The 24,047-nt window shown below is 39.5% G+C and overlaps 2 protein-coding genes across 8 annotated transcripts in view; one reads left to right on the top strand and one right to left on the bottom strand.

Moving 5' to 3' along the window:
• The window catches only part of LOC136238120 (hemicentin-1-like), a 105,073-nt gene extending 84,445 nt beyond the window's left edge, over positions 1-20,628 (bottom strand). Inside the window, exon 1 of the mRNA XM_066028458.1 lies at positions 20,537-20,628. Within this exon, the coding sequence (XP_065884530.1) occupies positions 20,537-20,584 (48 nt within the window). The 5' untranslated portion in view covers positions 20,585-20,628. The remainder of the gene's footprint in view (positions 1-20,536) is intronic.
• Positions 20,629-23,183: 2,555 nt separating this feature from the next.
• The window catches only part of LOC136238938 (hemicentin-2-like), an 80,485-nt gene continuing 79,621 nt past the window's right edge, over positions 23,184-24,047 (top strand). For 6 of the 7 annotated variants that reach the window (XM_066029652.1, XM_066029648.1, XM_066029649.1 and 3 more), the window contains exon 1: positions 23,663-23,775. In XM_066029652.1, the coding sequence (XP_065885724.1) occupies positions 23,728-23,775 (48 nt within the window). In that variant the 5' untranslated portion in view covers positions 23,663-23,727. Of the gene's footprint in view, positions 23,328-23,662; positions 23,776-24,047 lie in introns of those variants that run through there. The other variant, XM_066029651.1, reaches the window with a different exon arrangement.

Raw genomic sequence — 24,047 nt, 5'->3', positions numbered from 1 at the left:
TTATACTCGTGCACACTCCATTAAAAGTAGTGCTAGTAAAGCCAATTCTGTGAAATTGTACACTTATTTCAATAACAGTTGCTAGTCAGACAAGTGGGCTAGGGCCTGAACCACCACTGCTTATCTTAGTGGTTACCACAAAACATAAACAAATTACCCAAGTACACACCAGAGCTTTTGACACCAGCCCCCCAGTGGTACTGCAGCTGCTGAAGCTGAATACACTAATAATCTGCTGGCCACAGCCCATTATAACTGATTTCTGATTATGGTAAAAACAGCTAATTATCGGCTTCTACTGATTATCGGCTTCTACCGATTATCAGTACAACTCTAGTTTTGGGTAATTTTTCATGGACCACAGCTACTCCTTTGTGGTCCCTACTATACAGTACTATTATACAGTACGATAGTACTGTATAGTAGGGACCACAAAGGAGTAGGCACAGCCCTCAAAATTATATCACCCTAACACCAACCTCAATTTTCCCAGACGACAATGAAGCAGTATCATACAGTATGATAGTAACTGTATAGTAGGGACCACAAAGGAGTAGGCGTGGCCCACGAAATAATATCACCGAAAACCAGCCTCGATTTTCCCTTACGACGATGAGGCAGTATTGGTGAGGTAAAACTAAGCCCAAACAAGCTTTCAGATTGACCCGAAACGCTTTCAACAAGTTGCTACGGAATTTTAAAAAAAATTTATTCAACGGAATTTTCTACTGACTGACTGAGTAACTGACTGACTAAATGACTGACTGATGCCTTCAGACAAGTGTACCGTGATAACGGCTAAGGCTACGGACTTGATTTTTTCACTGTTCGACGTCGCTTCAGCCCGACAGGTGCCTTTTGGCATACCGCTGTACGTGCAATGCATTCTTCATGGACTTACCAGTGTCCTCCTTTGTGTCCCATTCATCTTTGCTGACAAGGAAAGGTGTCGATTTGGCGCGAGCACGTGATGGCTTCCCTTCGAAACGGAAATCGTCCGTATTTTTCATCGTGGCTATTTCGATTGCAGAGGTGCTTTTCAAACAGTTCTTGATTCGTACTGCTGTGTAATGGGTTGAACATAACCTACAGCGAAGCGTAATGGATACTTCACTTTTCAGACGATAATTAATATGATTGGGGCGCGCGGCACGATTTCTTTCTTTTGGTATGCGTGGATTGTAGAGGTGCTTTTTGAACAGTTCTTGATTCGAAATGCTGTGTAACGGGTTGAACATAGCTGACAACGAAGCGTAATGAATACTTCACTTTTGAGACAATAATTGATATAGCCGGGGCACGCGGTACCTTTTCAGATGCGGTATGCGTGGGTTTACCAATCATAATAAAATTATTTACAAAAAAAGTTAACAAACAAGTACACAAAAAAATTAGGAATTTTCAACTAGAGTAGGGACCATAGCACATTGATAAAAAGTACTGAAACAAGTTGGAGTAGTCCATGATCAAGACACACGGTAGTGTGTCGTGCGTCCCAAGAAGCCGGCGTGCCACAACATGAATATATTTACAGGAAGAAAGTAAACGCAATGTTCACACCTTAGTAGCTCCGTGATTCCTTTTCCGATTGAAACCAAAGTTGCTACAGAAGTGCCAGCTAGGTAGGGGAGTCCACATTCCAAATGTGAAGAAAATCGCTCCATCCATTTCCGAGATACGATCGGCCAAAGTTTGGGGTTTTTTTCTTGGTTTTTTTTCTTCTTCTACTTCTTCTTTTTGCACACTTTGCAAAATCTGCCATAAAACACGAATTCGTGCTCCAATTGGGCTGAAATTTGGCACACTTAAAGGGCTCATTAAGGCGAATCTCAGTACCAAGTTTGGTAGGAATCCGATAAACGTTCACGGAGTTATGACCGATTATTTGCGTAAAATAAGGCCGAAGGTCTGTCACGCCCACAGGGTAAACGGCTTGAAGGAATGAGCTGAAAACTGCTATGTAGATGGAGTAACTATCGTAGGAGTGCCTTTTTGTAGTTTGAAAGGAATCCAGTTAAAGGCCATCGAGATATGACAAAAAACCCAACCTGTGTCACAATTACGCGATCGATTTTTATGAATAAAAAACTATTAGTTTTCACGCATACTAGGCAAACCGCTTAGAGCAGTGAGCTGAAAATCGGTGTGTAGCTGGAATAATCATCATAGAAAGTCCTTGCAGTAGTACAGAAGAATCGGATTACAAACCACTGAGTTATGATTTCAAAGCCAACTACGTGTAACATATGCGAGATAGAGATACTCTAATAGAACAGTCACCCTAATAGAGCATTCAGCTAATTTATTTAATCCATTATAGAATTCTATTACATTGCAAGTTATTCTGTAGGGAGTTCAGCTGCAAACAGTTTATCTTATAGACAGTTCAGCAAGAAGCAAATCACCCTATAGAGAGTTCAGTTACAGATATATCGCTGTAGTGATTCAGAAGAATCAGAGCATTACAAGTCACACTGAAGAGAGTTCAGCTATAAACAAGTCATGCACCCTGTGGAGAGTTTGGCTACACTCTCTAGAGAATTCAGCTACAAACAAGTCACTGTGGCGAGAGTTCAGCTACAAAGAAACTACCCTGTAGAGAGTTCATCTATACAAACAAGTTAACCTATAGAGACCAGCTGCAAACAAGTAACCCTGTAGAGATTTCAGCTACAGACAAGTCACTTTATAGTTTATACAATGTTCAGCTACAAGTAAGTCACTATGTAGAGAATCTAGCTACATACAAGTCACTCTGTAGAGAATTTTGCTACAAACAAGTCACAGTGTAGAGAGTTCAGCAACCAAAAAACCACCTGTAAAGAGTTCAGCTATACAAACAAGTTACTCTGTAGAGAGAACAGCTAGAAACAAGAAAGAACTCAGTTAGAAGAAGTTGCCCTGTAGAGATCTCAGCTGCAAAGAAACCCTGTAGAGAGATCAACTACAAACAAATCACTCTGCAGAGTGTTCAGCTATAAACAAATCACCCTGTAGAAAGTTCAGGTACATACAAATCACCCTATATAGAGTTCAGCTACAAAAAACATCACTCTTTAGAGAGTTCAGCTACAAAGAAACCATCCTGTAGAGAGTTCAGCTACAAGCAAGTTACCCTACAGCAAAATCAGTTTGAAACAAGAGATTTCAGCTACAAACAAATCAACCTGTAGAGAGTTCAGCTATGAACAGATCACCCTGTAGAGAGTTCAGCTATACAAGTCACCCTGTAGAGAGATCAGCTAGAAGAAGTCACCGTCTACAGAGATCAGCTAGAAGCAAGTCACCTTGTAGAGAGTTCAGTGACAAAGAAACAATCCTGTACACAGTTCAGCTACAAACCAATCACCCTGTAGAGAGTTCAGCTACAAATAAATCAACCTGCAGAGAGATCAGCTAGAAACTAGACACAATATAGGGAATTCGGTTACAAGCAAATCATCCTGTAAAGAGATCAGCTACAAACAAGTCACCTTGTAGCGAGTTCAGCTACAAACAAATTACCCTGTAGAGAGATCAGCTACAAACAAAACACTGTGTAGAGACTTCAGCTACAAACAAATCAACCTGTAGAGATTTCAGTTACAAACACATCACCCACTGTAGAGAGATCAGTTACAACCAATTCACCCCGTAGAGAGATCAGCTACAACCAAATCACCCTGTAGAGAGATCAGCTACAAGCAAATCACCCTGTAGAGAGTTCAGCTACAAACAAATCACCCTGTAGAGAGTTCAGCTACAACCAAATCACCCTGTAGAGAGTTCAGCTACAAACAAATCACCTTGTAGAGAGTTAAGCTACAAACACATCACCCTGTAGAGAGATCAGCTACAAACAAAACACCGTGTAGAGACTTCAGATACAAACAAATCAACCTGTAGAGATTTCAGTTACAAACAAATCACCCACTGTAGAGAGATCAGCTACAACCAAATCACCCTGTAGAGAGTTCAGCTACAAACAATCATCCTGTAGAGAGATCAGCTACAAACAAATCACCCTGTAGAGAGTTCAGTTACAAACACATCACCCTGTAGAGAGATCAGCTACAAACAAATCACCTTGCAGTGAGTTCAGCTACAAACAAATTACCCTGTAGAGAGATCAGCTACAAACAAAACACCGTGTAGAGACTTCAGCTACAAACAAATCAACCTGTAGAGATTTCAGTTACAAACAAATTACCCACTGTAGAGAGATCAGCTACAACCAAATCACCGTGTAGAGAGTTCAGCTACAAACAATCACTCTGTAGAGAGATCAGCTACACACAAATCACCCTGTAGAGAGTTCAGTTACAAACACATCACCCTGTAGAGAGATCAGCTACAAACAAATCACCTTGTAGTGAGTTCAGCTACAAACAAATTACCCTGTAGAGAGATCCGCTACAAACAAAACACCGTGTAGAGATTTCAGTTACAAACAAATCACCCACTGTAGAGAGATCAGCTACAACCAAATCACCCTGTAGAGAGTTCAGCTACAAACAATCACCCTGTAGAGAGATCAGCTACAAACAAATCACCCTGTAGAGAGTTCAGTTACAAACACATCACCCTGTACAGAGATCAGCTACAAACAAATCACCTTGCAGTGAGTTCAGCTACAAACTAATTACCCTGTAGAGAGATCAGCTACAAACAAAACACCGTGTAGAGACTTCAGCTACAAACAAATCAACCTGTAGAGATTTCAGTTACAAACAAATCACCCACTGTAGAGAGATCAGCTACAACCAAATCACCCCGTAGAGAGATCAGCTACAACCAAATCACCCTGTAGAGAGATCAGCTACAAACAAATCACCCTCTAGAGAGAAAAGCTACAAACAAATCACCCTGTAGAGAGTTCAGCTACAAACAAATCACCCTCTGGAGAGTTCAGCTACAACCAAATCAATCTGTAGAGAGTTCAGCTACAACCAAATCAATCTGTAGAGAGTTCAGCTACAAACAAATCACCTTGTAGAGAGTTAAGCTACAAACACATCACCCTGTAGAGAGATCAGCTACAAACAAAACACAGTGTAGAGACTTCTGTTACAAACAAATCAACCTGTAGAGATTTCAGTTACAAACAAATCACCCACTGTAGAGAGATCAGCTACAACCAAATCACCCTGTAGAGAGTTCAACTACAAACAATCACCCTGTAGAGAGATCAGCTACAACCAAATCACCCTGTAGAGAGTTCAGTTACAAACACATCACCCTGTAGAGAGTGCAGCTACAAACAAATCAACCTGTAGAGAGTTTAGCTACATTTCAAGTCCCTTAGTAGAAAGATCAGCTGTGAACAAGTTATCCAGTAGGGAATAATAGACATGTAATAAATATAATTATTTATATAATTACTGATAAAATCAAAAACAGTTGAAGTATTAAAAATCTGCTCTGTCTTTTTATTCTTCCTGTGGTAAAGAAATAGGATAGGTTAAGCCAGCCTATGGCCAGCTTTGGGGTATACAAATACAAAAAGAAGTGATATCTAATCAAAAACAGCCAAGCTGTAAAAAAAGGTGCGGCCCCTAAAAAGGCCAAGGTGAAAAAAGATGTGAAATCCAAGGTGGCGGCCAAGAAATGGCTGTGATGGTAGGTTAATGGTAAAAATTTTAATAACAACAATTCAGGTGAATTTGGTGCCGCTTGGTCTTGGCACAAAATTCACCTGAATTGTTGTTATTTAAATTTTTACTATTAACCTACCATCACAGCCATTTCTTGGCCGCCACCTTGGATTTCACATCTTTTTTCAACTTGGCCTTTTTAGGGGCCGCACCTTTTTTTACAGCTTGGCTGTTTTTGATTAGACAGTAAATCACTGTAAAACAATAAGAAGTGTTATCCCTACTGTGCATTTCCGTTATGGTATCTTGAGCACAGTAGGGATATAACACTTCTTATTGTTTTACAGTGATTTAATATCATGGACTATTCCAACTTGTTTCAGTACTTTTTATCAATGTGCTATGGTCCCTACTCTAGTTGAAAACTCCTAATTTTTTCGTGTACGTGTTGGTTAGGTAAAACTAAGCCCAAAAAAGCTTTCAGATCAACCCAAAACGCTTTCAACAAGTTGCTATGGAATTTAATTTTTTTTTTATTCAATGGAATTTTCTACTGACTGACTGAGTAACTGACTGACTGACTGACTGATGCCTTCAGACAAGCGTAACTCGAAATGGCTAAGGCTACGGGCTTGATTTTTTCACTGTTTGATGTTGCTTCAGCCCAACAGGTGCCTTTTGGTATACCACAGTACGTACAATGCATTCTTCATGGACTTACCAGTGTCCTCTTTTGTGTCCCATTCATTTTTGCTGATGGCAAGTTATAATAATCGGAACCGGAATCAGGAATGGAATGGAACAGAATGACTAAACCAGATGAAGGAGAAACCAAAGCTGAACCCGACCCTAAGGCCACTCCAAATAAATTCTCAGTTTCCCGTCCACCGCCCGCATCTGGTTACTGACAGCTCTAAATATTCCATTATTCCGTATTCTTCTATCATTTTTCGGTTATTCTTGCATACTGATAGGCTCAGTAAAAGCTATCTTGAAACAGTGTCAGCTCATGTGTCAGCAGTGCTATCAAGTCAGCACAAACTTCACGTTTGTGTTATTTTTGCAACTTACAAAGGAAGGAACAAGCTTAAGCATACTTTTATACAGCCTTTTTGGCTGTGCCAGGAAAATAATGGCTTGAAAAGCTAGCCAATCTTATAATGAAATAATGGAAATGGACCGCCCGCCTGCATGCAAATATGCCAGAGTCCAGGACGGAAAACAGAGAATTTATTTGGAGTGGCCTAATCCTAAAGCTAATCTGAGGTTTGCCTGTTAAGCATAATGATGTCTTTCACTGTCTGTATGAAGGTAAGTTTTTGGTGAGTTCAAGGCGAGCTAGGGTTGGAGCGAGCAAAGTGAGCATCCCGACAAAGCGGGCCAACCCTAGCATGCCTCAAACTCACCAAAAACTTGCCTTCATACAACTAGTGTGCTTGATAGTGGAGTTATCAGCGTGACCATTCCATTCCATTCCTGATTCCGGTCCCGGCTATTATAACTTGCCTTTGCTGCCAGCGAAGTGTCGATTTGGCGATAGCACGTGATTTAATTTTTAATTATAATTTTTGTTATGCAAGACTCAAATATGAGTGTGGTGCATATCAAGTTAACATACACTTAATAAGAACGTAAGTTAGGAGAATTAACTGTTTCTTCAGACAGAGAGTTCCATAGTCGAATAGCTGTGGGTAAGAAGGAGTGATAGTAGGTGTTTCTTTTAATAGGAATAACCATAAATCTCATTTGATGACCTCTTGTCCTGGTATAGCTTCTATGAAGATAATTGGATAAGTGAACTGAAACAATATTGTTGATGATTTTGTAGAACATGATAATGGTAGACTTTTTGTATTCAAGGGATTGATGGCTTCCCTTCGTAACAGAAATCATCCATAATTTTCATAGCGGCTATTTTGAAAGTAGAGGTGCTTTTCAAACAGTTCTTGATTCGTACTGCTGTGTAATGGGTTGGACATAGCCAACAGCGAAGCGTAATGGATACTTCACTTTTCAGATGATAATTAATATAATTGGGGCGCGCGGCACAATTTCTTTCTATCGGTATGCGTGGATTGCAGAGGTGCTTTACAAACAGCTTTTGATTTGAAATGCTGTGCAATGGGTCAGGGCCAGAGCCCACGGTCCAGCCAATCACTTTTTCAGCTACTTGGTTTTAGTGAAAAGATCGAGATACTCTAATAGAGCAGTCAGCAAAATATACTCTAATAGAACAGTCATCGTGATACTCTAATAAAGCATTCAGTACTTATAGTCTAAGCCATGTTATCTGTGTTAACTGTCTTAAAATACCCAGTGAGTCATCTGCATGGCACACTGCATTGAGCTAATTGATCATGCATGTCATGCATTAGCATGCAGTTACTAAATTGTCATGTTGAGAAATTTTTGTATACATCATGAAAACAAAATTAGCTACTAGCTATAATAGTCAGATATGAAGCTCAATTAATTGGTTGTGTAGCACAAAATTACCATTGATGTTAACAAAAAGAAGAGACTTTGCATAGCCACCAAATGCCATTTCAGAGTATCTATTTTCAAAAGTTTCCCTGGGGGAGCATGACCCCTGACCCCCCTAGATTAGCATGCTGTGTGTACTTATAGTACATGCAGTTAAGTAACACACCAAAGCAGATAATCTCTGATTTACAGATCATATTAGATCAATAAAAATTGAGTAGCGTGCATGACTATGACCTTCACTGCAGTCCATGGATGGCTGGACCACTCAAAATCTCTGGAGTCCGGCCCTGCAATGGGTTGAACATAGCTGACAACGAAGCGTAATGGATAGTTCACTTTTCAGATGATAAGGGGCTGGGAATTTCAGATGCAGTTCACCAGTCATAATAAAATTATTTACAAAAAAGTTAACTAACAAGTACACGAAAAAATTAGAATTTTCAACTAGAGCAGAGACCATAGCACATCGATAAAAAGTACTGAAACAAGTTGGAGTAGTCCATGATATTAAACCATAGTAAAACAATAAGAAGTGTTATGTCCCTACTGTGCATTTCTGTTATGGTATCTTGAGCACAGTAGGGATATAACACTTCTTATTGTTTTACTGTGATTTAATATCATGGACTACTCCAACTTGTTTCAGTACTTCATATCGATGTGCTATGGTCCCTACTCTAATTGAAAATTCCAAATTTTTTTGTGTACCTGTGATATATACAGATGGTGGTATTACAATATATCCTTACATTGGCATGACTCCTTTTGTTTAATACTATAAAGAAGGGACTTTCCCACATGTTATAGTTATAACACACCCGTGTCACGGGTTTGAATGTTTGGATTTAGTGGAATGGAATGGTGGACTGGAATGGAATGGTGGAATGGAATGGTAATTAGATAATGCCACCCAGTGATCACCTCTTTATAAAGATCACCTCCTAACAAAGACCACCTCTTTACAAAGATTGCTTTACATTAATATTTAAATCTTGTTGCTTTAGAGTGTATATACCCCGATAGGATGGTCTTATTGATCAGTTGTGTGCCACATGCCCCGGGTGATATCTGACTTGTAATACAGCAATACCCCATGCAAAAACAACTTGACTGTACAAAAACGACATGTCCATGAAACTAAAAGTAACTGATGACTAAGGAGCTAATATCTGGTAAGGTCAAGTAATGAACGAATGTTACAGGTTTTTGCAATTGAATTCGGCGACTTTGCAATTGAATTCGTCCCGTTTGCAATTGAGTTCGTCGCTTTTGCAATTGAATCCGTCCCGTTTGCAATTGAATTCGTCCCGTTTGCAATTGAATTCGTCCCGTTTGCAATTGAATTCGTCGGTTTTGCAATTGAATTTGTCCTGTTTGCAATTGAATTTGTCGCTTTTGCAATTGAATTCGTCGCTTTTGCAGTTAAATTCGTCCATAACAAGAATGGCAGCTGGAGCAAACATGAAAACATGATGTAGCAGCTGCTACAAGAACTTGTTCAAGTACAACAGTAGTAAACAACTCTTTATAAGGCAATAATTCTTCCTCTACAGCCTCTCCAACAACATTCCAAACTCTACTACGTCATTCGCGATGGGTGTGGTCACTCGCGAGCAAGCTAATTAACTTGTCAGACAGCTATCAACTTCGCGTACTACCGGCTTCAATTGCCTTCTAGTGTCTCAAGTGTAACTCTCCAAGGCATAAATAGTGCATCTCTTAATGAACGGGTTGGTTTCTTGGAGCCGTTTTGTTTATGACGAATTGTAATGCAAACGCGACGAATTCTATTGCAAAACCGACTAATTCAACTGCAAAAGCAACGAATTCAATTGCAAAACCGACGAATTCAATTGCAAACGGGACGAATTCAATTGCAATACCGACGAATTCAATTGCAAACGGGACGAATTCAATTGCAAAGGCGACGAATTCAATTGCAAAAACCTGTAATACAGAAACTAACTATAATTTATAAACATTTGGTCCTTTATTGTTGACTCATGCAGTCTCGCTGCATTCATAATTAATTCCTTGTGACTCTAATTGGCTAGTAATTTGGCCACATTTTTTTCTCCTCAACAATGACTATTGAAAAAGGTACCATTTTACTAGCCAATTAGAGTTAACTAGGAATGTAGTCAGACTGCACAAGTCGATGTTATATATAAAGATTTTTGTAAATTATAATTAGTTGTCAAGTATTAACATTCATTTCTTGGCCTCACCAGACACTAGCTCTTTTAGTAGCCAGTTACTTTTAGTTTTGTGGATACATCTTTTTTTGTACAGTTGTATGTGTTGTATCATAAATCAGATATCACTCTGGCTTTCTATATAGGCATAAGGCCACACAAAGTTAATTATATGTTTCTGGTCCAGCTCAGATGCAAAAATTGACCAGGTGACCAGGCTTTTTTTTTTTTTTTTTTTTTTTTTTTTAATTTTTTTTTTTTACAAATGATTAATGCATACATAGCTACCAACTGCACTGTAATGTTCAGGAATCACAAAAGAAGGTACAAGCTGATAAACTCTATGAAAAAATAAACTGAGGATATAGCAGCAAACACGCCCATTTACAATCGATCGATCACGTCATGCTAAGAAAGCATCTTGGAAAGCCTAACCAGAAAAAAAAATGCTTTGAACCACAAATAACGTACAGAGCTATCTTCTTAACTGTTTTATAGCCTTTCTATCGTATTATTTTACACAAACTTCTTAGAGAAAGCCTCGAGGATGCCCTGCATTTTAATTCGCGTAAGAGAGAGGGCAACGCCCCCCTCTTTCCTCGAAGGAGGCGCTATCTCTGGAAGCTTATGAGGCCTTCACCGTTGTTTTTAAAGGTGGTAAATATCTATAAAACAGAAAGGGAAAACCGCTTAAGAAGAGTCGCCTAGGTACAGACACACGTTTTTACAAAAAACAAATTCAGTAAACAGGCGCGCGCACACAGCCGGCTGGGCGCGCGACTGGTTTTAAAATGACCCGCACGGGGACCAGAAACATATAATTGGCTTTGTGTGGCCTAACATGTGGCGCACAATTAATTGATAAGACCATCCTATGGGATACATTCTAAAACAACAATTTAGACATTAAAGTAAAACGGTCTTTGTTAGAAGGTGGTCTATATAGAGGTTACCACTAAGTGAAATTACCTAATTACCATTCCATTCCACCATTCCAGTCCACTATTCCATTCCGCTGAATCCAGACACCCATGAGGTTTGTATCTGATTTGCAAACATGACACCCAAGGGCCACAGGCCTGAGGGTGGAGTGTTTACAAATCAGATACAATCCAAATTGGTGTGTTATAACTGACTTGTGGTATGGGGCATGCAAAGATCAAAGGTGCCCATTTGTAACATGGAAGAAACAAGAAGGCAAGGCTAATATTGGCTACTATGTTACCACTGAGCACTGTGTACAAGAAATGATTTTGCCCATTAATTATACTGTCTTACAACTGATGGTTGTAAGACAGTATAATTAGTACAACACAACAGCTGGGCTAACCAACTCAGCCTAGCTGTTGTACTGACTCAGACCAGTGAGTGTTATTGTAATTCATTCCAGAGCGATTTATCTCCTTGATGTATTAGCCAATATCATTGCCTTGTATTGTGACTTCCTGTTGTTGGTCTGGTGCTTGATTACTTTGAACTAATTAGTGGCCAGAGTGATTTATCTCCTTGATGTATCAACCAAATTCATTGCCTTGTATTGTGACTTCCTGTGTCGGTCTGGTGTTTGATTTCTTCGAACCAATTAGTGGCCAGACTGAGTGGGAGTACTTAGCCATGCTACTGTACAATTTATAAACTGGTTTACAACTGATTTGTAACTCTGGCTTGATCTTCCCATGTACCATACCACAAAGTTATCTTATTATCCTTATCTCCAGTGTTGGGGGTAAATGTGATGACATAATTGACCAAATGGTTGTGTTTAGTATGGGGGCTTCGATGGCATGCCATGCATGGAGAGGAAGTTGGTCATGGATCATTAAACAACTTTGATTTCAAAGAAATGTTCAACTCATTAAATTAATATTACATTACGCTTTCTTTCAGCCATTCAACACTTTGTGTGGATTTCCTAGCTAAGAAACAAATGCTACAGTATATATACTTCTCGTGAATGTGACAGAAAGACTTCATAAACAACACCGATTTTAAATGCCATGTTTGGTTGTACAACACACACACACACACACACACACACACATATATATACTACATCTGTGGTTAAGATCAAAGGTGCCGCACTGTGGTATTATTATAACTGATATACCACACTTTGTATCTACGCTTACCATATATGGTACATTCCACAAAATCCTTATCTAAACGATAAACCAACCTAGAATTATTCACCTAGCACTGTGAGCAAGGAGAAGGATTTTCAATGAACTCTTGTCTTCTTCACTGAGTTGTGAGTAGATGGGTGTGGCACTGCTAAAGAGTCTAAAACATCTAGGATTTCTACTGATTTCAATCTTCAACAGGTGCTGTTTCACTATAAATTGGTATCTATAATCGTTTCACTTCTGGGGGTGTGGAATATAACAGTTATATATAACATAACTACTTGGCATATGACAAAAATATACGCACTCGCACCCTGCGGGCACTCATGTGTATATTTTTGGTCATATCCCTCATAACCATGTTATATAACTATAAGATATATATTTATTTAAGTTAGTTCCTTTAGTTCACTCATACTTCCAGATATCAATAATTTTTCTCATGCAACAAATCACATTTCTCATTTTGGGTGGGCCCATTTTTCAAGTTTAAATATGACGTTATTTTTAAATGTCAGACTTAATTAAACGTAGGGTCCACAGCAAGCACTCAGAACAGTCAAACTATGACACTGTGGAGGATATAGAACTGTAGTAAATATTTATGGACAGTGTTTCAAATACATGCGTCAGAACATTTTTCTGATGACCAGGCAATTTAGGGCAAATTTCCAGGCATGCAGAGTCAGCGTTTCACGATGCCATATTACTTACTATACACTATAGGTGGTCTCCCGGGCAAACACCAATTCACTGTACTTGTGGAACTCCTTTCTCTGTAGGTGCTGGCTTGTCCCAAAGGAGGTCTGCCTTCTATCAGACAGAATGGGATCAGGGACCTCACTGCTACATTATTAACAGAAGTCTGTTCACAAGTTGCAGTTGAACCAGAGCTGCAGCCATGCAGTGCCACAGCAGGACTATCCTCCATCTGCCAATATCCAGGATGGTGATCGACTTGACATTGCAATGAATGGTTTCTGGGGTGGAATAACTGAACGGTGCTTTGTGGATGCATGGGCATTAGTTGTCTTGCCGCTTCTAATGCATCATCCTTGTTGACTTCTTGCTTCCGTAGGCACAAAAACACCAAGAAGCGTGCTTATGTTCTGTTCAACATATTCGCAAAGTAGAGTGTGCCTCTTTCATCCCCTGGTCATGTCTGCTTCTGGGGGTCTAGCTCATGAGGCAACTATCTTTTTAATCAACATTCGGCTTCTTTGCTTGCTTCTAAGTGAGGTGATGACTATTCTGTTGTCATGGGCTGATTAAGATTCTGTTTGTCATTCTTGCTGCTGTGATCCTCAATACAATGCATCCATGGAGCCTGTTCAGCCATAGGTCACTACGTTAAGACTCCCATCCTCCAATTGTGGACTTGATTTGGGCGGAGTCTCAGTTTACCGTGGACTAAAGATTTACTTTCATCGCTAATACAGAGAGAAAACCATCATTATTGATGAATAACATAGTCAGGATACAAAAATTACTAGTGAGTGAATTCTTGGACACACACAGCCACAGATGTGGCAATAAAATGCCCCACAAGTGGGTGTGGCAAGGAAAAAAGCATTAAAAGAATTGAACTACAATAAGTAAAAGAATTAAAGCAGTTGATGTTCAAGATTCCGCCGACCATTCTGGCCATGAAAATTCTCCTTGAAGAAATTGAAACACCAGCAGCTAAGGTAAAAATTCACCTGCAGGTTGATTTAGTGACCATGATCTCATTTGAATATAGTAGCACAGTTCTGAAAAGACGACAAAGATGATGGCAGGTAATGGCCTAAAACACTTAGTTCAATGGTATCATAAAAGCAAGCAACTCCTAGAGATCAAACTCTGACTATAGCTCTTGGTACTCTCTCTTCTCTTGTTTTCAAGCCCTAGCAAACTTGAAATGTTTTCTGAATCTAAGGGACATGCCAGTTCTAACAAAGTTACTGATCGAGTTGCTCCTTTCACAAAGAACAATATCTGGATGATGTGGTGTAGTAAGGAGAAAAGAAGGAATTGTTACGCGTGGAGAGTCACTTGCACGCATATCAGGTAGGTCAGCATAAACTGAGACTGTGCTTAGTTCAGAAAACAGTTTAGCAAGTTCAGCAGTCTAATAGTGCAGAACTTTGTTATGACAATATGTGAAGTGACACTGGAACAGCCACCCAAAATATGAGCCGTGGTAGGCTGAGTGCAACCACAAAATGGGCACTTCACCCCACATAGTATATGCCAATGTTTTAAATTGACTGATGTGGGTAGCTAGGGTGTCAGAGGTGGCACGGAGAATAAATGAGAATTGACCTGGGTTGCATCCAAGCAATAGTGTCACAGAATCCTTCAGTTTACTTTGGACAGATAGTGTATTCAGATGGTTATAATAGTATAAGCTCCTGGCGTTCATCAGCTGCAGCTAGTTTCTTTGCTTTCAAGTAAAGGCAACAAACCATTGGAAGGAATGTTAATTGTGAACGGGCTTTAGAGAAGATGGAATAGTCAGTATCCTGTAGTATTCCCCAAGTGTAATTGCAAACCAATTTCCTGAAATTGATAATCACCAGAGGCACTAATACAAGATAGAAGTCCGCTACTGATGTGCTGCCCATCCGAGGCAAGTGCATGCTCTGGCTCTACCTAGTTTCTCTACTTCCCTTCCATCTGTTAGTAGATGATGCCACTAAAGGGGCCATTACTAAAATGGAAAACATAACCATTCGTCATTTTAAGAAATGGTTGAGCCTTCCTAGAAGTGCAACCAGTGCTATCCTATACTACCCAGGCGTGTGCTACCCTAGCGTTTCCCAAGTGTCTAGACCAAAAATTGAGCAAATAGTTGGGATAGTAAACCACACAATTTCCTGTTGGCAACAGGTGTGGTGGCACTTCAAGACACTTCTCTAGTGTGCCACCTTCGTAATGGATCTCATGATGCCTCCAGATAACTGAATACGCCATCAAACAAATATGACACACACTTTGAGGGCTGAATAAAAGATCTAATTCAATAGCCTTCTGATCCACTTGCTGCAGTACCATAGCGTGTACGTGTCTCTAAACAGTCAGAAATTAATGTGGCATCATCCGCATACAGTGCCTTGATTAAGTGTTCTGAGGATTGATAATACTTGGGTGAAGGATTCTTTTTAGTAGTTGCAGGAGTAGAGTCGATAGGAATAAAACACTTTGCTCTACGAGAACAAGGTAGCCATTCAACCACATGGAAATAGATGATTTTAACTTCTAAAGAATCATCATATATGACTGTACAAGATCCTATATATATATCAAGACACACGATAGTGTGTCGTGCGGCCCAAGAAGCCGGCGCGCCACACCGTGAGTATATTAACAGGAAAAAAGAAAACGCAATTTTCACACCTATGTAGCTCAGTGATCCCTTATCCGATTGGAACCAAATTTGCTAGAGACGTGCCGCCCAGTTAGGGGAGTCTACATACCAAATTTGAAGAAAAGCGGTCCAGCCATGTCCGAGATACGAGCGAACAAAATTTCGTTATAATTTCTTCGTTTTTTCTTCTTCTTCTTCATCTTCTTCATTTCGCACACTCGCAAAATTCGCCATAAAACACGAATGCGTGCTCGGATTGGGCTGAAATTTGGCACACGTAAAGGGCTCGTTAAGGCGGATCTCCGTACCAACTTTGGTAGGAATCCGATGAACATTCACGGAGTTATTACCGATTATTTGCGTAAAATAAGGTCGAAGGTCTGTCACGCCTACAGGGTAAACCCCTTGGAGGAATCAGTTGAAAATTGATATGTAGATGGAGCAACCATCGTAGGAGTGCCTTTTTGTGGTTTGAAAGGAATCGGGATAAAGACCATGGAGATATGACACAAAACCCAACCTGTGTCAAAATTACGCGATCGATTTTTATGAATAAAAAAAACTATTAGTTTTCGTGTCTACCAGGCAAACCGCTTAGAGCAATGAACTGAAAATCAGTATGTAGCTGGAATAATCATCATAGAAAGTTCTTGCAGTAGTACAGAAGAATCGGAGTACAAATCACTGAGTTATGATTCGAAAGGCAACTACGTGCAGCAAATGCGAGATCGAGATACTCTAATAGAACAGTCACCCTAATAAAGCATTCAGCTGCATGTATAATTTACACAGTTATATTACATTGCAAGTTATTCTGTAGGGAATTCAGCTACAAACAAGTCACCCTGTAGTCAGATCAGCTAGAAGAAGGTACCTAATAGAGAGTTCAGCTACAAAGAGGCCATCATGTAGAGAGTTCAGCTCATATAAATCACCCTGTAGAGAATTCAGCTACAAACAAATTGCCCTGTAGAGAGATCAGCTAGAAGAAGTTACCTTGTAGAGAGTTCAGTTACAAAGAAACAATCATGCAAAGAGTTTAGCTGCAAACAAATCACCCAGTAGAAAGTTCTGCTATGAACAGATCACACTATAGAGAGTTCAGTTAGAAACAAGTCATCCTGTAGAGAGATCAACTAGAAGAAGTCACATTGTAGAGAGTTCAGTTACAAAGAAACAATCATGCAAAGAGTTCAGCTACAAACAAATCACCCTGTAGAGAGTTCAGCTAGAAACAAGTCACCCTGTAGAGAGATCAGCTAGAAACAAGTCACCCTGTAGAGAGTTCAGCTAGAAGAAGTTACATTGTAAAGAGTTCAGTTACAAAGAAACTACCATGTACAGAGTTCAGCTGCAAACAAATTGCCCTGTAGAGAATTCAGCTACAAACAAATCACCCTGTAGAGAGATCAGCTAGAAGAAGTTACCTTGTAGAGAGTTTAGCTACAAACATATCACCCTGTAGAGGATTCAGCTACAAACAAGTCACACTGTAGAGAGTTCAGCTAGAAGAAGTTACATTGTAAAGAGTTCAGCTACAAAGAAACTACCATGTAGAGAGTTCAGCTGCAAACAAATTTCCCTGTAGAGAATTCAGCTACAAACAAATCACCCTGTAGAAAGATCATCTAGAAGAAGTTACCTTGTAGAGAGTTCATGATCAGCTACAAACAAATCACCCTGTAGAGAGTTCAGCTAGAAACAAGTTACCCTGTAGAGAGTTCAGCTAGAAGAAGTTACATTGTAGAGAGTTCAGCTACAAAGAAACTACCATGTACAGAAAGAGTTCAGCTAGAAACAAGTTACCCTGTAGAGAGTTCAGCTAGAAGAAGTAGAGAGTTCAGCTACAAAGAAACTACCATGTACAGAGTTCAGCTGCAAACAAATTGCCCTGTAGAGAATTCAGCTACAAACAAATCACCCTGTAGAGAGATCAGCTAGAAGAAGTTACCTTGTAGAGAGTTTAGCTACAAACATATCACCCTGTAGAGGATTCAGCTACAAACAAGTCACACTGTAGAGAGTTCAGCTAGAAGAAGTTACATTGTAAAGAGTTCAGCTACAAAGAAACTACCATGTAGAGAGTTCAGCTGCAAACAAATTTCCCTGTAGAGAATTCAGCTACAAACAAATCACCCTGTAGAAAGATCATCTAGAAGAAGTTACCTTGTAGAGAGTTCATGATCAGCTACAAACAAATCACCCTGTAGAGAGTTCAGCTAGAAACAAGTTACCCTGTAGAGAGTTCAGCTAGAAGAAGTTACATTGTAGAGAGTTCAGCTACAAAGAAACTACCATGTACAGAAAGAGTTCAGCTAGAAACAAGTTACCCTGTAGAGAGTTCAGCTAGAAGAAGTAGAGAGTTCAGCTACAAAGAAACTACCATGTACAGAGTTCAGCTGCAAACAAATTGCCCTGTAGAGAGTTCAGCTGCAAACAAATTGCCCTGTAGAGACAAACAAATCACCCTGTAGAGAGTTTAGCTAGAAACAAGTTACACTGTAGAGAGATCAGCTAGAAACAAGTCACCCTGTAGAGAGTTCAGCTAGAAGAAGTTACATTGTAGAGAGTTCAGCTACAAAGAAACTACCATGTACAGAGTTCAGCTGCAAACAAATTGCCCTGTAGAGAATTCAGCTACAAACAAATCACCCTGTAGAAAGATCAGCTAGAAGAAGTTACCTTGTAGAGAGTTCAGCTACAAACAAATCACCCTGTAGAGGGTTCAGCTACAAACAAGTCACCCTGTAGAGAGTTCAGCTAGAAGAAGTTACATTGTAGAGAGTTCAGCTACAAAGAAACTACCATGTAGAGAGTTCAGCTGCAAACAAATTGCCTTGTAGAGAATTCAGCTACAAACAAATCACCCTGTAGAAAGATCAGCTATAAGAAGTTACCTTGTAGAGAGTTCAGCTACAAACAAATCACCCTTTAGAGAGTTCAGCTAGAAACAAGTCACCCTGTAGAGAGTTCAGCTAGAAGAAGTTGCATTGTAGAGAGTTCAGCTACAAAGAAACTACCATGTAGAGAGTTCAGCTGCAAACAAATTGCCCTGTAGAGAATTCAGCTACAAACAAATCACACTGTAGAAAGATCAGCTAGAAGAAGTTACCTTGTAGAGAGTTCAGCTACAAACAAATCACCCTTTAGAGAGTTCAGCTAGAAACAAGTTACCCTGTAGAGAGTTCAGCTAGAGGAAGTTACATTGTAGAGAGTTCAGCTACAAAGAAACTACCATGTACAGAGTTCAGCTGCAAACAAATTGCCCTGTAGAGACAAACAAATCACCCTGTAGAAAGATCAGCTAGAAGAAGTTACCTTGTAGAGAGTTCAGCTACAAACAAATCACCCTGTAGAGAGTTCAGCTAGAAACAAGTTCCCCTGTAGAGAGTTCAGCTAGAAGAAGTTACATTGTAGAGAGTTCAGCTACAAAGAAACTACCATGTACAGAGTTCAGCTGCAAACAAATTGCCCTGTAGAGACAAACAAATCACCCTGTAGAAAGATCAGCTAGAAGAAGTTACCTTGTAGAGAGTTCAGCTACAAACAAATCACCCTGTAGAGAGTTCAGCTACAAGCAAGTCATCCGGTAGAGAGATCAGCTAGAAGGATCACCTTGCAGAGAGGTCAGCTACAAAGAAATCATCCTGCTTCATCTTTTCTTCTTCCTGTAGTAAAGAAAAAATGACAGGTTAAAAAGCCCTAAAGCCAGACATAGGCCGGCTTTGAGGTATACAAATACAAAAAGAAGTGAAATCTAATCCAAAACAGCCAAGCTGTAAAAAAAGAGTGCGGCCCTGAGAAAGGCTATGGTGAAAAAAGATGTGAAATCCAAGGTGGGCGGCCAAGAAATGGCTGTGATGGTAGATTAATGGTAAAAATTTTAATAACAACAATTCAGGTGAATTTGGTGCCGCTTGGTCTTGGCACAAAATTCACCTGAATTGTCGTTATTAAAATTTTTACCATTAACCTACCATCACAGCTATTTCTTGGCCGCCACCTTGGATTTCACATCTTTTTTCACCATAGCCTTTCTCAGGGCCGCACTCTTTTTTTACAGCTTGGCTGTTTTGGATTAGATATATATATACAGTGGAACCTGTGTTACGGTCACCTGGATTAAGCGGTCACCTCTGCATAACGGCCATGGACACGAGGTCCCAAATATTTTCCCATACAAATGTATGCATTGTTGTCAGCATTAAGCAGTCACCTGTCATGTCCTAATGCGTATAACGGCCAACCAAGAATTTGCCTATGAATCACTGTATACATAACTTTCTCCTTCATATAGCGGTCGCTACCTTTTATGGTGGCATAGATAGTATATACTACGGTACGTAGTATATAATATCTATGATGGTGGCTTGTTAAGCCAACTGTCTGGCACCACGGCACCGTTTCAATTAATGCACAATTATCACACTTCCTGCCTTTCAATGAATACTATATAATATATCAGGCTTCATTGCTTAAACGTATTCAATAGCTATAACCAACATTCATAACAAGCTCACCTTGTCTAAAAATATTACTGCCATTGCGGTTGGCGCGAGCCTCTTAATAATAATCACTCATTTATAACGGCCATAGCCACTAAAATGCTGCTGACCACCTTATACAGGTTTTCTCTATAACAGCCACCTGTATATAAAGGCCAGATATATCTGGTCCCAAGGTGACCATGGTTCCACTGTATACATATATATATATATATATATATATATATTATATATATATATAATATTGCCGGCATGCGAAGTCCGACAGAGACAATTAAAAAATACTAGCAATGAAAATACTCACCATCTTTAGGGAGACAAACGCAAACAGGCTGAGAGCAACACACGCCATTTCAGGTCAGCTGCACTCTTCATAAAACTGAATTTTGTTGTGGTCTCTATTATTTTAATACTGCGCATGCGTTTTGTGCCATGTGCGTATCGACAGTTTGAAGTGTCACAAGCGATTGTTTCATTGTTCACTCGTCGTTCGTCCTATAGGTGTATCCAGAATTTAAATACTGTGCTTTTGCATATGGTTTCAATAGAAAATGGGCTTAACTACTTTCTAGCTAGCTGATAAAATCTGATTTCCCTTTCCGCAACAGCCAAGATTTTAATTGAATTTGTGGCGAGCATTCATGTGTGCCTCAGTTCCGCGAATAGACAGTTACGACACGATGATGATTATGGCTAATTGGTACTTTACTCTAGCTATCATAACTGATAAACACTCGGCTATATCACATGTGAAGCCCTATAAAATATTAAAAAGTTGTATTGGAGTTTCGGTTCTGTGATGTCATACCTAGCAGTTAACTATGTAGGAAGTGCTGATGATAATTTTACCAAACGCAAATCTCTGAGCACCTATGTAGCTATTTTTCACAGGGGGTATGCCCCTAGAACATGTGTGCAGTGTGCATTAACACACTCATATAGCTAGTATACATGTCAACGTTATGGCTATACTTAAAACCCTCTTTACAAATAATCCACCACTGTTAAAAGTCATGCACTTGAAGCTGCACTGAACCGTTATTGAATTTATTCTGGCTGTGGATGCTCTGTAGGCAAGTTGGAAAGGGTTCTTCCCGTGTAAATGAGGGAACTTGGCTTGGTTGATCCAACAGTGCATGGTTGCTGGTTTTGTGTTCAATGCATCTATATAACAGTCAATAAATCTGCATTGCCATGACCACTCAGATTTAACAGCAGAATAACTTCAATGTAACTGTGATGACCAACTTCAAACTAAGATTGATATCATTGTTTTACTTTAACTTAATTTGGGGGGTAATGTACAGACCTCAGTTACTGAGTATAATGTACATATAGATCTTTCTTGAAGTCTGTTAAAGATTGTGAGTATACATCAGAAGGTAGTAGATTCCATAGATGGATGGTTGAGGGTAGGTAGGAATGAAGGTAAGCATCAATTCTGGGAGAGACTTGCCTATATATCTTTGATGTCCTTAGCCTCTAAACAAACTGCATTATATTACCATCTGCTAATCCCAACATATTTATCCAATGAGAATAGGGGCTTTCTGTTCTCAGTGTGCCCTACATAAGAGACACATCACCTTACAGGGGTGGATCAAGGGTTCTGAGGGTTCCAGAAACTATTACAATTGATTTGCTGCAGTATTAAAGATTCAGATCGAAATACTCTAATAGAGCAGTCAAATATTCTAATAGAATATGTGACCGGATTTGCGAAAAGGGGTCTTCCACACACATCCAATTCTATGAACTTGAAATACCATAACTTTGTGTTCAAGAAGGACACAAACCTGAAATTTTCTCCATCCAATAACCGATGTTAGTACTCACACCTGTCCAAATTTCAAGTCAATAACTTTTTCTAATCTGAAGTTATGAATTATCAAAGTTCGTAAATTGGATGTGTGTGGAAGACCCCTTTTCGCAAATCCGGTCACATATTCATATTTTATATTTATTTACCTGTACCACAGCAAAAATGTCTAAAATTGTATCTTATGCTGAGTACTTAAAACCTGATTTTTTTCTGAGGGCATGCCCCAGACCTCCAGAATATTATGGTATCCATATCTGTTGTGTGCTTCAAATAGCTTCTGTATCAGCAGGCACAAGAGAGAGAACCATCATTGACGATGTATCACATACAGAAACTAAACTGTGGTGTGTCCTCAAGCACATGCAACCACAACATGGAAAACCATAAGGTGGGTGAGGCAAGGAGAGAAATCAAACAAACAATACATTAAAGAAAAAGTCAGTCTTATGTTCTACCAACCACTCAACACAGTTCCTCACCAGAAACTCTTCTAGGCAGTAACAGCAGCTTCATCAAGGGCTGATTTAGGGGGTTGCTTGGGGTGGTGAAGCACCCCCCTCCAAAATTTTACCATGTGCAAGCTCTTGAAATTGCAGTATAGATGCAATTGCATCTTATACATACGCATGAGCAATGAAAAGATGGAAAGATGGAAAGAGAAGGGAGAATGGCTAATCTTTACTTAGAATTGCTAAAAATCGAAATACTTTAATAGAACAGTCAGCTACTATAATAGAAAATTCATCATAATGTTTTTTTTCAAGAAGTTCCTAGTGTGTTTTCTTGACCTGTGCACTGCTATTCCAAGCAAACTATTTTAATAGGCTCACTCAAAACAGTAAAAGTAGCAACATTTGATCTTAGCTAATTGTATCACCAGCTTCATTAGACACTATACACCTGTACTGTTGTGACTCTTTTAAGTTCCTCACTACAAGTCTCTTGTTGTTACTATTACTACTATTGCTCCATTCTCCTCCACTAATATTCCTAGCCCGGCCTGCCATTAATATGTAATTGATCCTCTACCAGTTCCCTCACAATACAGAATAACACTCATACTAACAGCTGTCAACTGACCGCTAGTACATGATTTTACCTAGTTGGTGAACTGACAGGCTAGGTTGTGGTTATTTATAATGTCAGTGATAGCTAGTGAGACTCACAATGAAAGACTGATTAGTAAAGGTATTTGATTATGATTATGATTAAATACGGGTAAAGGCATAGCCTGTATCGTCATTACCGATTTGTACTCTCCACTCCTACCAGGGTATCTTACTGAGGCAAGTTTAATAATTTATGAGTTGTTTTGCTGTCAAACAGGGTTTCCTGAAACCCCAGAAACCCCCCTCAATACGCCCTTGTTAATACTGTACTTCGAGCTGTACTATTCACCAAGCGACAGAGCAACAAGCTCGTCACACTTCGATATTGTATTTTTTTTTGTTGTGCTCTCAGGGCATAGCTGAAAAACAGCCTTCTTTGGCTGACGCTATTTTCCCTGATTAAATATCATTTTAAAAATAATATAAAAATAAATAAAAAATAAAAAAATAATCCCAGAACTTAAAGTCTACGGAATCCGTATACGACGTACATCGCACAAAACGCATTAAAACAATAGAGACCACAACAAAAGCTACCAAGGCTACCTTCTGCAGTGGCCTGAAATGGCGTGTGTTGCTCTCAGCTTGTTTACGTTGGTTTCCCTACAGATGGTGAGTGTTTTCATATATATATTTCAGTTTACTTTACGTTGATAATCGTCTGTTGGTTGGGGCTCTGCACGATGTCGTGATTTGCTACGTGGTACTGTGCAAAAAAACTTCAATTATCATTTATGAACGAACAAAAACACTGGAGAGCTTGTTCATGCACTCAGCCAATTAGTTTAGAAAGGCTAGGAGAAGGCTAGTTTAGAAAGGCGAGGAGGAGGCTGCCAACCAGGGGTAGCCAGCTCCCACGCAAAAACCCAACACGGTGTACGAGA

Source organism: Dysidea avara, chromosome 11 (assembly GCF_963678975.1).
Source record: "Dysidea avara chromosome 11, odDysAvar1.4, whole genome shotgun sequence".
Classification (NCBI taxonomy): Eukaryota; Metazoa; Porifera; class Demospongiae; order Dictyoceratida; family Dysideidae; genus Dysidea; species Dysidea avara.
The sequence above is the reverse complement of the archived record's forward strand: the minus strand, read 5'-3'. Positions and strand labels throughout refer to the sequence as shown.